General features: G+C 31.5%; 1 protein-coding gene across 1 annotated transcript; it reads right to left on the bottom strand.

Moving 5' to 3' along the window:
- Positions 1–5,621: 5,621 nt before the first annotated feature.
- Positions 5,622–7,107, bottom strand: LOC130942085 (ethylene-responsive transcription factor 3-like). Its single transcript, XM_057870770.1, has one exon. The coding sequence runs from the start codon at positions 6,820–6,822 to the stop codon at positions 6,163–6,165; it is 660 nt and encodes a 219-aa protein (XP_057726753.1). The 5' UTR covers positions 6,823–7,107; the 3' UTR covers positions 5,622–6,162.
- Between the last annotated feature and the right edge of the window lie 8,966 nt (positions 7,108–16,073).

Genomic DNA, 16,073 nt, shown 5'->3' with positions numbered 1-16,073 from the left:
GCACGACTTACGTGTGACTGTGGGTACTTTCAGGTGGAACGAATACCATGTCGCTATGTTATTGCTTGCTGTGCTAACCAGCGAATCGATTGGCAGGTTTATGTGCATGACGTGTACAAGATGACAGAGGTCCGTAAGGTATATAGATTCGAGTTCTCACCGTTAGGTGATGTTGAGACATGGCCTGCGTATGAGGGACCCACATTGGTCGTTAATCCCGCTTTGAGGCGAATGTCAAAAGGTCGCCCGAAATTGACCAGATACATGAACGAAATGGACTCACGCGACATGCGTGGTCCTCGGATATGCCGTCTCTGTGGTACTCAGGGACATAGTTGGAGTCGATGTCCTCAGCGTGCTGGATCGAGTGGTGGGGGGAATGACTTTTATTTCCATTGTGTTTGTATTTTGAATTTGCATTTTTATAATAGATTTTCTTTTTTGTCTTAGTCGTGTTTGTATTTTTAAATTTGAGATTATCCATTGATGTTTAAGACCATGATAATGTTAACATTTACCGCCTTACTGAAGCAAACATACAAATTTTTAACTACAAATAACATCGGCCAACATACAGAATATTAAATACGTATTACATTGAACCCTAGTATGAAATCTAAAAACCTCAACCCGATGTTCACTTCTTATGACCCATCCAGCTCAGTGCCTTACCCATCATGCCCAGACCTGGCTTCGATGGAGTATACCTATCCGGTGAATTTCCTCCGTCCGTAAGTCATATGGGTGACCTGAAACTGAGTCACCCATACCTGCAGCGGCCGACCCAGATGCCTCTGCCGGAGGTGCCGACCCACCCGCCTCTACTGGAAGTGCCGACCCACCTGCCTCTGGTGAAGCGGATGCATCGGGGTTGTACTCGTCAACAAGTGTGTATGTCCGCTGAAGGAATTCACTATCACACGATGCACCCTCTGACGAGAAGCAGGACGCTGCAAACCATGGTTCATACCTACTGATGCCCCACGTGGATCAGCTGAGGCTGACGGTGAATGCATATCACTAAAATCTGACCAACTACCCAAACTAGCATGGCCCAATTCTGTTGTTGCTGATCTCCGTGACACCGGCAGAGAAGTCAAACCAATCATGACCGACTGGAATCGTCAGTATCGGCTGAGAGTGCTGTGAATGGTGGCTGGACGCACTCTAGTCCTGTGGCTGTGGTGGTTGTGGTACATAATAAGAAACCGGCTCAAACACTGCATACTAAGGTGGCTGAGGTGCATGTGGTTGAGGTGCATGTGGCTGAGGAACATACGCTGACAATCTAGCATATGTCCGAATGAGCGCATTTACCAATCCCGATACTCTGGGGTCGGTATGAAGTCCCAGGTCAGAAGGGGGTGCAGATCCCGCAGACGAGTGTTTCACCTGTTGCCCCACTCCGCTATCCACTCCCTAAGCAAAACTGTCCAGTCATAAAGCTGTACTCCGCGAAGAGCCATGAAATGCTACTCCAGTGGAATGTTCCTTGGTATTCGCAGGGGGGCTGTGCGAACCCAAACTGACGCATCACTCGGTCCGCAGAGTGCCATTCGATACACTCGAACGACAACAACGGAGCAATAATATCATACACATCAAGATGTCTATGTAACTCGCCGGGTATGATCATTCCTTCGTATGGCCGCCACTCAAACTGCCACAGATAATTCGAATGTCATAACCCTAACATTAATTTTTGGATCTAGGATTCATTAGAACCATAAATATTTACCTCATGCATGTAGTCTATATCATGCCTAAATGTCACAACGGTCTTCTCTAACCACGCTGTGCTCCGTTCCGAATGACTCCACCTTAAACATGATACAGTAAAAAAATTTACGTAAGTAACCGTAACTGAAACATGCATAATGAATATAATCTCTGACAAGAACCATAAATATTTACCTCATGGCAACTGGTATCTCAGCAGGTGGAAGGATATGTCTCGGTACTGGTGAAATAAACGGCATTCGCTCCCATGCCCAAACAAACAACAGATTAAGAGGGCTATCCATTTCCTTCGTATCATATCGTGATGCACGGCATAGTGCTCTATAAAGATGTGCGAGACACGTTAAACCCCAACTATAAGTATGGATTCGCTCAAAATCGCGAAGTAATGGTAGATACTTCGCATGGGCGTATGTGGTCGACTTATCTGTGAATAGGGTCGACTCTAACAAACAGAAAATCTGACATCTCACGTATCTCCTTATGGACTCTTCAGTGTCCAATGGCTTCTCATCTCTGATACATCGAACCCAACCAAGCTTTATATAGGATTTCGAATTACGACTGAGCACCGGTTCACGTCCGAATATTGCCATGCTCTGACTCTGAACGAAATCACTACTACTGTCAGTCCATCCACTCACAGGCTCTCCATCAATTGGTAAGCCAAATATATGTACGACATCTTTCAATGTCACTGTAACCTCACCCACCGGCAACACAAAAGTGTGAGTCTCCGGCCTCCACCTTTCAACCAGAGCAGCTAACAACGGGTAAGATCCTCTTATCATCCCAATCCTAGATACGTGGTAGAATCCAGTGGCACATAAGTAATTTTCGACCCTCAGGTTCCAACTCCTTGGCAGATCCAGTTTACGCACCAAAAATTTCTGTTGGGCTGCATCAACAAAATTATATTTGTTATATTACTTATAAATATTCATTTATTAATAAACAAACATTAATATATGGATTTAATAAATGTGATCACTTTAATTAATAATATTATTTATATATTTATTTATTTCAATATTTTATTTGTTAGAAGTGCACCATAGTTAAAATAATTTTTTTTCGTGCATCAACATATATTTCTCTAAAATTATTACCCACAACGTATATATATATTTTTAATATTTATTTATTTATTACTTTAACAATTATGTATTAAACTTTTGACTATGTTCAACATACATATTTATTTGCAGAATGTATATTATTTATTTTACTATAGTATTATTTTTATATTTTTATCGTAGAGAAATATATTTTTTTAAAAAAATTTTAGTATGTCGTATAGAATAGTATAGTATAATATATATTCTATTTTAATATTTTTATAACAGAAAATTTATTTAAAATTAACAAAAAAATTATATTTAAACATATTAAATAACAAAAACTAACAGAAATTAAAATATACAATAAAAAAATAATTTACCAACTTACATAAATTGGATAATCCAAATAATTTATAATATGTTCTTTCGGAGTTTTATAATTACGAACCATTCTTTAAAATAAACACTACAAAATAATATTTTTTTCTTCCTATTTTTCACCCTTTCTCCTTCACGGTGAAGCAGCAGCAAACCTTCTGAGAGCAAACCTCCTTCCCCTACCTCTCACAATCACTTTCTTTCTGATTCAAAATGAAGGCTTGCTGTTTATATAGAGGAAGAAGGCATCACGTTGTTTACCGGGGTGAGGCTTGTCCCTTGCATCCCAGCAGCTCCAGCACGCCCCCCGTGGTGCATCGGGACTCCGCGACGCCAGCTCCACCACGCCCCTGCGTGGTGCCAGAACCTGCATGCTGGCCGCGTCACCTCGCCCCTGCGTGGTGAGGACACGTTGCACCGTAGCAGGGTCACCACGTCCCTGCGTGTTGACCGGCAGCTCCACCGCCGGGTAAATCCCCCCATCTTCCAATATTCTTCCAAAACACCAACTTCTTTTCCATAACAAAAATAATTTCTGGTATATTGATAATATTCTTATAATATAATATTTGATAATTTATGAAACAATTTAACTATACATCTAAATATTTTTGTATCAAAGTTCAACTAAATATGTCTAAATTCAACAAAAACTATTTTTATTGTACCAGCGTATACACACACGCGTTTTAATAATGCTTCTTCGTCTTTGTGTTTGCGTGCTTTCTTTTATGCGTTATTTCTTTTTCTTCTTCCCTTTCCTCCTTTTTTGTCTTCACATTCTTTCTTTTTCTTCTTCGCGTTCTTCCTTCTTCTTCTTCTTCTTCTCCTTCCTCCTTCTTCTTCTTCGCGTGTTTTCTCGCAATCATCATTCTTTTATTGTTGCTGTTGTTGCTGCATTTTTTCTTTTCTTCCTTTTAATTGAGGTTCATTTGGATCCAGAAATGAATTCGATATATTTCTGTTGATGATTGAGATTCATTTTTTAGTTTCATTGAGCTTCATTTGGATCTAGAAATAAATTATCTGTGTTTTTGTTGATGATGGAGTCTTTCTGACTACTTGTTCAAAACTGGACTAATTTCAGTTCATTTGTGCGTTAATTGAGGTTCAGTTGATGCTGCTGTTAAGTTTTGACCAAATTTTTTATTCTTTAAGTAATTTCGATTCATTTATTAGTTTATTTGAGGTTCATTTGGATCCAAAAATGAATTCGATGTATTTTTGTTAATGATTGAATCTTTTTTACTGTCCGTTCAAAACTGAACTAATTGAATGGAATGTAGTGAAATCTAATGCCATTGAATAGAGTGATAATGAATAATTTCATTTTTCTTTGTTAAAAAATTTGGTCAATACTTATTAACCGCAGCAAGTGAACCTCAATTAGCACACAAATGAACTGAAATTAGTTCAAATTTGAACAAACAGTTAAAAATATTCAATCATTAACAAAAATACATCAAATTCATTTTTGAATCCACATAAACTTTAATTAAACTAAGAAATAAACCGAAATTACTTAAAGAATAAAAAATTTGGTCAAAACTTATCAACAGTATTAAGTGAACCTCAATTAACACACAAATGAACCAAAATAAATTAAGAAATGAATCAAAATTATTTAATGATGGTATTAGGAAAAATCAGAACTAATAAAGATGTTAGCAAAATGTTAGTATTATTGGTGATGACAAAGAAAAAAAGAAGATGCAACATTAGGAAAGAAGAAAGTCTGCGTATGAGAATTTGGAAGAAGAAGAAAGAAAGAGAAAGAAGAAGAAAACGAAAGAGAATGAGAAGAAGAAGAAAGAAATAGAGAAAGAGAAGAAAACGGAAAAAGAAAAGAAAAAAAAATGCATAATTTAAAAATTTGTTATAATAATTATAATAATTTAATTAGACTTAAGTATTTTGTTTGAATGTAAAGTTTTATTGTTAAATAAAATAACGTATTTACCTAATTCAATTCCTAACGAGTGAAAATACGTTATAAAAATTTATGTGCCATTAATTGATAATATTACATTCTTCATTATATATAATATAATAATACTCCATATTCCATTATGGACGTTAATACTCCATATTCCATAATATAACATCCACATTGATAATCATTTGATAACACATTTATTTTTTGTTGATATGATAAAAGGGAAAAAAAAGGACTAATATTATCAAACCAATTTTGTTAAGTAAACAAATTTGTTCATTGACACATTATGATTAGAAGTTAAAAGTTAAAACACAAAGGAGGTAATCTCCAAATCAAACTAATAGTACCAATCACTGTACTAAAACTTGTAACTTAAGATTTAACCCAAGCAAGTTAAATGAAGATTACATTTCGTTCTATTTCTATTCAATAGAAACTCAACAATACTCAAATTTCAAAGATGTAAAAAAAATAAAACAAAAATTCATCTCAACGAATGAAAATTGTAAATAAGCAGAATGTAATTTTATTCTCTAATCTGATTGCCATAATCTTTTGTACAAAAAAGAAAAAAACTTAACAAAAAATGTAAGTTCTAATCTCTAAGAAGTAGAAATGTAAGTTCTAATCTCTAAGAAGTAGATCCAGAGAGTGATCATGTCCAATGCTTCTATCACATAAGGATCCAAAGTTACAACATTAACACAGATACAGCAACATTAACAACAATCTCTTCATTGTATCTATCCTCATACATAACACACATGGTTATGCCAATTTCTAACAACACCATAATATATATCAATAATATTAATTAATCTAAACAAAGTGGAAATCTTTTTTTCCTTTTGTTTTTACCCAATTTTTTAGTGCCTCAACAAAGTAAAATTGTAAATTTTTTTTTTTAAAAAAAAGGGAAAAACTAAAAATACATGATTTTGCCCCAATTTCCCCAGAAACCATTTTCCCGAGAAAATTAAGAGAAAATCCACACGAGATTATGCACCGGAAACCGAACCTCGTTGTCAAATCTCTCATCCCATATCAGAGGCACAAGGCGGTGGCGCGAATCTCCTCGTCGGTGAAACCGACGTCGTCTTCCTCCGGCGGCGGAAGGTTTAGATCGAAAGTTAGGGTTTTCCGGAACGAATCCTCGTCGTCGATGGTTGATGACGAATCGCAATCACTGTGGCAATCGTCGACCGGAACTACAACCGGCTTCTCCGGTTTCCTCCGGCGACGATCAACCGCTGGAAGCGCCGCCGTTGACGAAACCCTAGGTCCGCTGAACGATTCGACCGTGCTGCTCATGCCGCTGCTCGTTGGCCGGTTCACCTGAACCGGTTCGTACTTTCCGAACCCGTGAACCGGATCATCGTAACCGTGAATCGGAATCTGAGAGTGCGAGATTCCGATTTCGGCGTTGGGGAACGGAAAATTTGTCTTTGCTTTTGGTCCACGGAAGGATCGGGCGGCAGCGTCGTATGCTCTGGCGGCGTCCTCGGCGGAATCGAATGTTCCAAGCCACACGCGCGCCTTCTTCCATGGATCCCTTATCTCCGCCGCGAATCTTCCCCATGGTCGCTTCCTCACTCCGCGAAACCGCGTTTCTCCGACGTTGTTTCTTGAATCGGCGTTTGGATGCGTCGGATCTGCTGCTACGGCTGCGGCGGCGACGGCGATGGCATCTCTACCTCGACGCATCGATGATGATGGGGAAGATGAAGATAATGATGACGATGATGAAGTTGGTGGTGGTGATGAACGAAAAGAAGAAGAAGAGAAGAAGGAGAAGAAAAATTAGGGTTAAAGTTTGAGTCTTTTTTGGGAATAGGAGAGACCCAAAAACACCAGCCACCACCTTCTTCAATGGGCAATTTCTTAATCTTGCTTCTTCTCCATCTCTCTTTTCTCTCTCTCTCTCTCTCTCTCTCTCTCTCTCTCTCAATATCTCTCTTTCACAATTTTTTTCTTTTTTGTTATTTTCGTGTTCCCATGTGGTGTTGCCTAATTCGCTGCGATAGATTATAGTGATTTGAATTGACAAATTTGTCCTTACTTTTCACATAAATACATGGAATGATAAGGGACAAGAGAGGAATTCGCTACTTTATTTTATGTGTATAGCATGGTGGTTGATGGAAATTGGGAATGGAGATAGGTTTAATAATGTGATATTAAAGAAAAGAGTATATTTTTAAATAAGTTATGGGATTTTTTGTTTTTAAAATTTTTTTATTAAGTTGAGGTTTTTAAATTTTATAAAAATAAAATTTATTGATTTTTGTGTTATAATTTTAAAAATTTATTTGTCTAAATAAAAATAATAGATTTAATTAAAATAAGAATTTATATATCTTATTTTTATAAAATTTTATGATTTTGATATAATAAAAAAATTGAAACAAAAATATTTAATATAATTTTTTTTAGAAATCTATTTAAATGTATATTCTTAAAAAAAATCTCATTTAAACAAGTGTAACATTTTAATAATCTATTGACTAACAATAAATTTTTAATTTATCAAATTAAAATATTATAAATAAAAAAAAAGAAAATCATCTTCATTATGCCCCTCATTATCATGTGTAACATTTTAATAATCTATTGAGTAACAGTAAATTTTTAGTTTATCAAATTAAAAAATATTATAAATAAAAAAAAAAAAAGAAAAATGATCTTCATTATGCCCCTCATTATCGTCTTAGTTCATTATAAACATTCTCTTAGCTTCTACAAAATGAAGAGACAGTTTTTTCAGATTAATAAGCATTAAACTATGAGTTTTTATTTTATTCGATATATTTAGAGAGATAATTGAAAATATTTTTAGTTATTATATTTGAGTTTACTTAGAAAAAATTAGTTTATAATATTTTATATTGAGTTAATCAAATATAATTATTTCAATGATCATTCAAATAAGAAATAGAATTAATCCTTTTAGGCCATATACTTTAATTTTGTTTTTTTACAATTTTTTTTTAAGACATTTTAGAGGGACAGTTTCTATTTGAGTGAGTATTTGTTGTAATCTTGGTGGCTCTGGCTGCATGTATATTTTGTTTGCCTCCTCGAATTTAAGTCTTTTATTTATTATTTATCGGAAAATAATAAATAAATTTAATTTTAATAATTACTATAACAATATAGACCCCCCAAAAAAAATTACTATAACAATATAATGAATATACAGTTAAATAATGGTGTAAAATTTGTGGGCATAAAGAAGCATATCCCTTTACGTTAAGATAATGTTTTGGCTATTGTTATCAAGGAGAAATACTACCACGTTGGCTCTAGTTATGGGAGCAACCATTTCTAGACATTTGTGTGTAATATTTGCAAATCAAAACCAACAAGATCTGGTTTTAAGGTGAGTTGTCTAATCTTGCATCACGTTATTGGTAAGGATGGAATTTTCTTTTCATTTCTAGAAAATGTGATTGATTTTCGTATTTATAGCTAATATTTAATCAATGAAGTGTTAAAAATAATAAAAAAAACTAATAACTAAATTTTATAAATAGCACTAATTGTGACATATAAAAATCTTCCATCTTTAAATTAAATTTTGTTCTCAATTTGTTTCATTAGTTCATAATCCTAAAGTAAGATGAATAATTAAATATGGATATATTATTTTATTAAAATTAATAAGTCTTTTTATTTTGTTATTTTTTTTACTGACCTATCACCTATTTACTTGGAGAAAATCTTTATGAACGTACCCAAAAAAAAAAAATAATCCGAGACACTTCTTTCTATCTCTCTTCTGTCTTCTCCTTGTTACTTTGTTACTTTTTCCTTTTTCTTTTTCTTGTTTAATTATTTTTCTTGATTGCTTGTGTCTATAGTATATTAGTGTTTGTAGGCACATTTTTTTTACAGGAATAATATTCGAAGGAAAAGTTTAGGACACTAGTAATTTTATTAAATTTTGGGCAACATATAACTAGCAAAAAAAAATAAGTAATTTCATATTATTGAATAAAATCTCACACTATTAAAAATATTATTAATAACTATAAATCACAAAAATTACTGTCCCTAACACTCTTCATATTCGAATGATATCCTTTATAGACTTCATTTTTGTTAAAATTTTCATCCACAGCTCAAAGCACTTGTGAATTGCTCCTTTGTGTTTAACATTCTATATTGTGATTATGCTTAGCTTACTGCCAAATTCGTATTACACTAATCATTATTATGAATGATTTTACATCACAGTCTAATTATTACTGATCTTACCATTGCTACCACTTAGACATCACTCAAAACAAGATTGAGAAGAAATGACAAGGAATAGGGTATTAGGGTTAGGATAGATGACAAGTAAGATATTAGAATTAGGGTAGGTGAAATACTTTCTAAGGAGTATGGTGCCTTATCTAGACATGGTGTATTATATTCGATATGGAAGGATTTGTACTAGATTTTTTTTTTTCAAATATGATGGGATATGACCTTAGATGAATTTCTCATGGCTCAATTATATATATATATATATATATATATATATATATATATATATATATAAATTCAGAGAGTGTATATATTTTGGGTCGAAGGAAGCCTTTTAAGTTTAATTTAGAGTGTTGAGGTCATAATAGATTTGATTCTTTAATTTTAAAATATATAATTACTTGTTAATAAAATAAGAAACCAATTACAAAATCAATTATCTTTAAATTATTTTTTAGGTCTCTCTAATCAATAAAAATTATTAATTCAGAGCTTAATCTATCTTTTATTTTTGGGTAAAGTACTAAATTAGTTTTTTATATTTGGACGTAATTCTGTTTTGGTCCTTAAAATTTAAAGTGTCATATTTGAATCTAAAAAAAATTATTTAGCTTCAATGTAGTCCCATCGTGAGGTTAAAATTAAATAATTAACGGAATGTCTTACATGACAGCAGTCCAAGAACAAGGTCGATAATCTAAAGAACAAGTACAAACTCCAAAGGTACAAAATCAACCGTAGATATATCAATATATTTATTTATCATTTTTCTTATAATTTAAATAAAATATTTTTCTATAGAACTAATGAGAATGATAAATAAATGTATTGATGCATCCACGATTGATTTTATGCATCTGAAGCTTGTATTTGTTCTCCAAATTATCGACCTTGTTCTTGTACTACTCTATCATGTATCATGTCTATAAAGAGACAATTTACATATAAATCACGTTTAATCACCTTATATATAATCTTCTTAGATCTTCTTCTACCTTTCACCTCTTGTCGCTTTCATCCTCTAAAAACTAAATTTTATTCCCATATTTCTAATTTGAAAGTTGGAATAAAAAACTTTATAATCCTATTTCTCCAGTTTAACCACTGAATTTTTGATTTTCCTTTCCAAAATCATTCCTCTTGCTCAAATACTTTTTCTATTTCAATCTCTAAGATCCGTAATCCAACACTTTTAGCTTGAGCACCTTTTTCTTTTTCTGCTTCAATTCTGCAGCATTTGGATCTTAATTTTTAAGTTTGAGTATGAGTTTCTTTGCTATTCAACAATATTATGCCTACAAGTCTTCAATTTAAACATTGGAGAGACCTTAACTGTACAGTTCTAAGATTGCTTCACTATTTGCACCACCTTGTTATTTCATACCATCTTTCTTGGAATCAAAAACTCCTTTCAGCCTTCCTAACCTCTTTGACTAAATTATTTAGCAGCAAATTAAAGGGCGATGATTGGATCCCGAATCATTTAACGTAAAGACAAATTGCCAATAATCCGTTGACAAAATATTAGATTTAGCCAAACATACTCTTGTGTGTATTTGGATTACAGTTTGTAAACCAGAATTTGTATAAAATTGATTTTGTAAAATTGATTTTGATGATAAGTTAGTTTGGGTTAACGTGATTTATATTTGGTAATCTTTATATCAAAATTGATTATAGTAAAATAAATGTTGTTTGAATTATACTACTATGAAAAATTACTAAAATAGACATCAATTTTATATACCTGCAAAATCAGATACTATAAAAAATAATCTAAAAAATATTTATCATATAAATAAAATAAATACAATAAAAAATAAAAATATAAAAGAGAGTACTATAAATTTTATAATGTCACACAAAACAAAAATATTCTATAATTTTTTTAGTATAGTCAGTACTCTTTAATTTAGTATTATTTTAGACTATAAATTTTTATTATTTATGACTCTATTATTACTTATAATTAATTTTTTATTTATTTTGTCCTTTTTTTATAGGATCATAATTTATATTATTCAAAATTTTGATAATAAACGTAGTATATAATAATTACAATTACAATTACAAATTTTACAAATTTAGAATAAAAAATAAAAAAATTAATACAAAACAAAAATAGAGTACATCAAAGAATAGAAAAAAAAAATTATACAGATAAGAAATAATAAAAATTCCATAAAACCAACAACATATATCATATGAACAAAAAAAATACCATAAAACGTAAATAAAATTCATATGAATAAAATCAAATAAAAATAAAAAAATTTCAATTTGTTAGTGATTGAAATAAATCTGAACGATTTTGATGAAAAAATGGAACTAAAAAATTATGAAGAAGTAGGAAGAACTACAAAGAATGACTGTGAAGATAATAGTTACTAGTATCATTCTTATAGAAGAAAATGAAGGGTAGGGTTGATAAAAAAGAAATATTTTAGCTTCTCCTAAACATGAAACGTGAAACGTGAAATACAGAAGCTACAAATTTGAGCTTCTCCTAAATGTGGGTTCAGAGGCAAAATCAATTCTGCGTTCACAAAGATAAAAATTGCCAAACATCAAAGTGAAACTTTCAAGAAGCCCAAACGAGTTTCTCTCTTCTCCAACATGTTTGCCAAATACACCCCTTGTAGTTAGGAGCTTAATCTATCATTCTCTTAATTACTTAACTAATTAACTTGTATCCTAATCAGAAGTATATTAATGTAGATTATATAAAAAACTTGTTATATATATGGTTACCAACATCTTAATTCTATCTTAGATTTTGGGTTATAGTAATGTCATGGGCGTAACTTTTTTAAAAAATAATAAAAAAGGGTTGGAATTTTTCATCCGGAAAAGTTTAGGGGGCCAGCAATTTTATTGAATTTTGGCCAGCATGTAACCAGCAGAGGAAGGTGAGTCATTGGATGAAATTTCACACCAATCTCACACCATCAAATCATCATTGATGGCTAGTTGATGGCTAACAATCATAAAAATTGCTGGTCCCTTAGCATTGCTCTTTTTCATCCTTATTGAGTGTTTTATTTCTTTTGTCTTTGGATAATAAATTTACCTAAAAAAAAAAAAGAGGGACAATAATGAAAAGATTGTCCGTATAGCCCCAAAATAAGGAGAAAAAGAAACATGCATAGGTTGAGTAGTTGAGAACACCTTATTCTTTCTTCATTTTTGAATTGTAGTAGTAATTAATAATTATTGTATGTGGTGGTGCAGCATGCATCATCTTGGAAGGAATCAATCAGATAAACGTCTTTTCAGTTAGTCCAAGAGACGCGGCTATCTTTTTTTTTTTTTTTTGGGTATATGGCTATTTGGTTTTTATTCCCATCAACATATGCATGCACCTAAGATCCAATTTATGACCATGGTGGGAGGCGATAGTATAGATAAGAATTCAGATATAGACAACTACTCACATAATGTATGTATCTTCATGTGAATATAATAATTAAATATTTTTAAATAATTTAATATAATTAATTAAATTACTTAAATAATACATATTATTAATATCTTAATATGAAATATATAGTCATCTAACATATAAACGGGGCACATCTAACACTGTGTTTGTTTCAAAAGAATATGAGAAAAAGAAAATATAAAGAAAGAAAATGGGTGAAAAATTAAATTTTTCATTGTTTGGTTTATCGAAGAAAATGAAGAGAAAAAGAAAAAAATGGGTAGGATCCACCAAAAACTTTTCTTCTCAAGTATGAGATGAAAACCAGCAAAGGAGGAAGAAATAATGATATAATTATAGATTTGTCCTCTTCTTAATAAAAGAATCAGAATTTTTCGTTTCATTTCCTATCAAATTTGAAAATCATCTCTTGTATTTTATCTAATTTTACTGTCCCATCAAACTTCATCTTTTCCTTATAATTAAAGAAATTAATGGTACAACTTATGAATAATTTTTATCAGTCTTTTATTAAATTATTTATTTGTATATATTTAAAAAATAATGATAATTTTTTGTTTACCATATTTAAAAGATAATAGAAGAGAATAATAAAAAAAATGTTGTTATTAACAAAAATAATATGTTAAAATCTTAAAATTTAATTTGAATGGTTTTTTTATTAAAAAAATAACTTGAATATATTAATAAATTATAATTTACATATAATATAAATAAGGGTATTAATGTAATTTTATACTATTATGATTTTCTTTCTTCTCATTTTTCTTTCGATCCAAACAAAAAAAAAATTTCTCTTTATTTTTTTTTCATTTATTTTCTCTTAATCCAAACAACATACAAATAACTCTACTTTTCTTTTTTATTTTTTTCCTCTCTTTTTCTTTCCTCTTATTTTCTTTCCTTCAATTTTCCTTCCTATATCTAAACAAAGTCTTAGGTACAGTTCAGTTATATGGGCACCAATTCCAAAATTACTCTTTTGCTTGCCAGTGCTATTAAATTTTACATCAAATGGTATTATATTGTGATAAAGATGGATGACCATGTATATTTTAGGTGGCTATCTTTTTCAATGCTAAAGGAATTTTTTTCAAAGACAAAATCCAATTAAATGAAAGTTGAAAATGAAGTGCTCGTACACGTATAAATAGAGATAATATGGCATGTGTATTGGATACATTCAGCAACAAAAAGTAAATACTTCCTCTCTCTCTTTCTTATATAAAACACTTCTTTACTTTCTTTCTTCATATACTACTAATATAATATTAATATATTATCTTTATAGTAGTATAATAGTATTGGTAGATACTATTAATAGTGTTTTCTATTTATACTTTTATTTTATTACTTCTTCCTTATTTATTTTACAACATGTTATCAGCACGAAACTCTAACAAAATTTTAGGAAGACTCTAGGTAACAAATTTTCATTATGTCAAAACTCTCTCATCTTGAATATAATGCTTTTAATATATTTAGAAATAATTATTTATCATGGATAGTAGATGCTAAAATCTATCTTGATTTAATGGATCTTGGAGATACCATTAAGGTTGAAAATAATACATCTCAAAAGGATAAAGCCAAAGCTATGATTTTCCTTCATCGTCATCTTGACGTATGATTGAAAAATGAATATCCCACATTAAAAGATCTTGCAGATTTGTGGAAAGACTTTGAAGAAAGGTACAATCATCAAAAGAGGTGATACTTTCTCAAGTCTGATATATTAGAGAAAATTTTCTCGACCTTCCATGTCTCGAATGTGCTCCTGCAGCAGCAGTATCGAGAAAAAGAATTTAAAAATATTCTGAGTTAATTTCTTGCATTTTTGTTGCTGAATGCAACAATGAGTTACTTTTGAGAAATCATGAAGCGCGCCTAGCTGGTGCCGCCCCATTTCCTGAAGTAAATGCGACAAATTATTACCTCAAAATATGTAAATGACATAGTTTTAGCAACGAGAAAAATTATGAAAGAAAAAGGAATTATGTTCACAAATGATCTCACCAGAAGTGGGATTAAGAAAGAAATAATGGGCAAAGTAAATCAATTGAGGATAAATGCTTCCATTGTGGTGGAAAGGGCCATTGGTCACGTACCTGTCGTACCCCAAGGCACCTAGTTGATCTTTATCAAGCATCCTTGAAAAAGGATGACAAAAGAAAGGAAACAGCTTTTGTTTCAAATGATGAAAATTCTATCACTCATTATGATGTATCTAATTTCTTTAAGGATTCTGAAGGAAATATTGGCTATTTGATTAATGATGGAATAGTTTGATATGTGTATGTGTTTGTTAAGTATTCATGTGAATAATTTTTACTGTGCATGTACTTTTGCTCATTTTATTATTATTATTATTATTATTATTATTATTATTATTATTATTATTATTATTATTATTATTTGTTTTTGAAGAAAAATGGCAATGACATATTGTAAAGATATTTGCCTTGCGGATAGTGCAAGTTCACACACTATTCTTAAAAGTGATATATATTTTACCCATCTTATGCCAAAAGAAGAGTATGTTAATACTATTATTGACTCGAGCAATGTGATAGAAGGCTCCGAAAGAGCTATAATTTTGTTTCCTGGAGGAACAAAATTTATAATAAATAATGCACTATTATCTACCAAGTCTCTGAGGAACTTGTTGAGTTTCAAAGATATTCGCTGAAATAAATATCATATTGAAACAATGAATGAGGAAAATTATGAGTATTTATGTATCACAACTCATGATTTAAATAAAAATGTTATATTAGAAAAGTTTCCCTCACTTTCATCTGGGTTATATTATACCAAAATTAGTGCAATTGAATCACATGCCATTGTAAACCAGAAGGTTACTAGCCCAAATGAATTCATAACTTGGCATGACCGATTGGGTCATCTGGGAACAACCATGATGAGAAGAATTATTGAAAACTCCCATGGACATTCACTAAAGAACCAGAAGATTCTTAAAACTAGTGAATTTTGTTGTGCTGCATGTTCTCAGGGGAAGTTAATTTTAAGGCCATCACCAGTAAAGATTGGATTTGAGACTCCTGAATTCCTAGAAAGGATTCAAGGTGATATATGTGGACCTATTCATCCACCATGTGGATCTTTTAGATATTTTATGGTCCTGATAGACGCATCTTCGAGATGGTCACATGTGTGCTTATTATCTTCTCGCAACCTGGCGTTTGCGAGATTACTGGCTCAAATTATTCGATTAAAAGCACAATTTCCAGAAAATCCAATC

This window comes from Arachis stenosperma, chromosome 7 (assembly GCF_014773155.1).
Source record: "Arachis stenosperma cultivar V10309 chromosome 7, arast.V10309.gnm1.PFL2, whole genome shotgun sequence".
Taxonomy (NCBI): domain Eukaryota; kingdom Viridiplantae; phylum Streptophyta; class Magnoliopsida; order Fabales; family Fabaceae; genus Arachis; species Arachis stenosperma.
Note: the sequence above shows the minus strand (reverse complement) of the source record. Positions and strands in the feature narration are given on the sequence as shown.

Bases quoted from the DNA above. Each gene is read 5' to 3' on its own strand.
- LOC130942085 (XM_057870770.1), bottom strand. From the start codon at position 6,822: ATGCGTCGAGGTAGAGATGCCATCGCCGTCGCCGCCGCAGCCGTAGCA.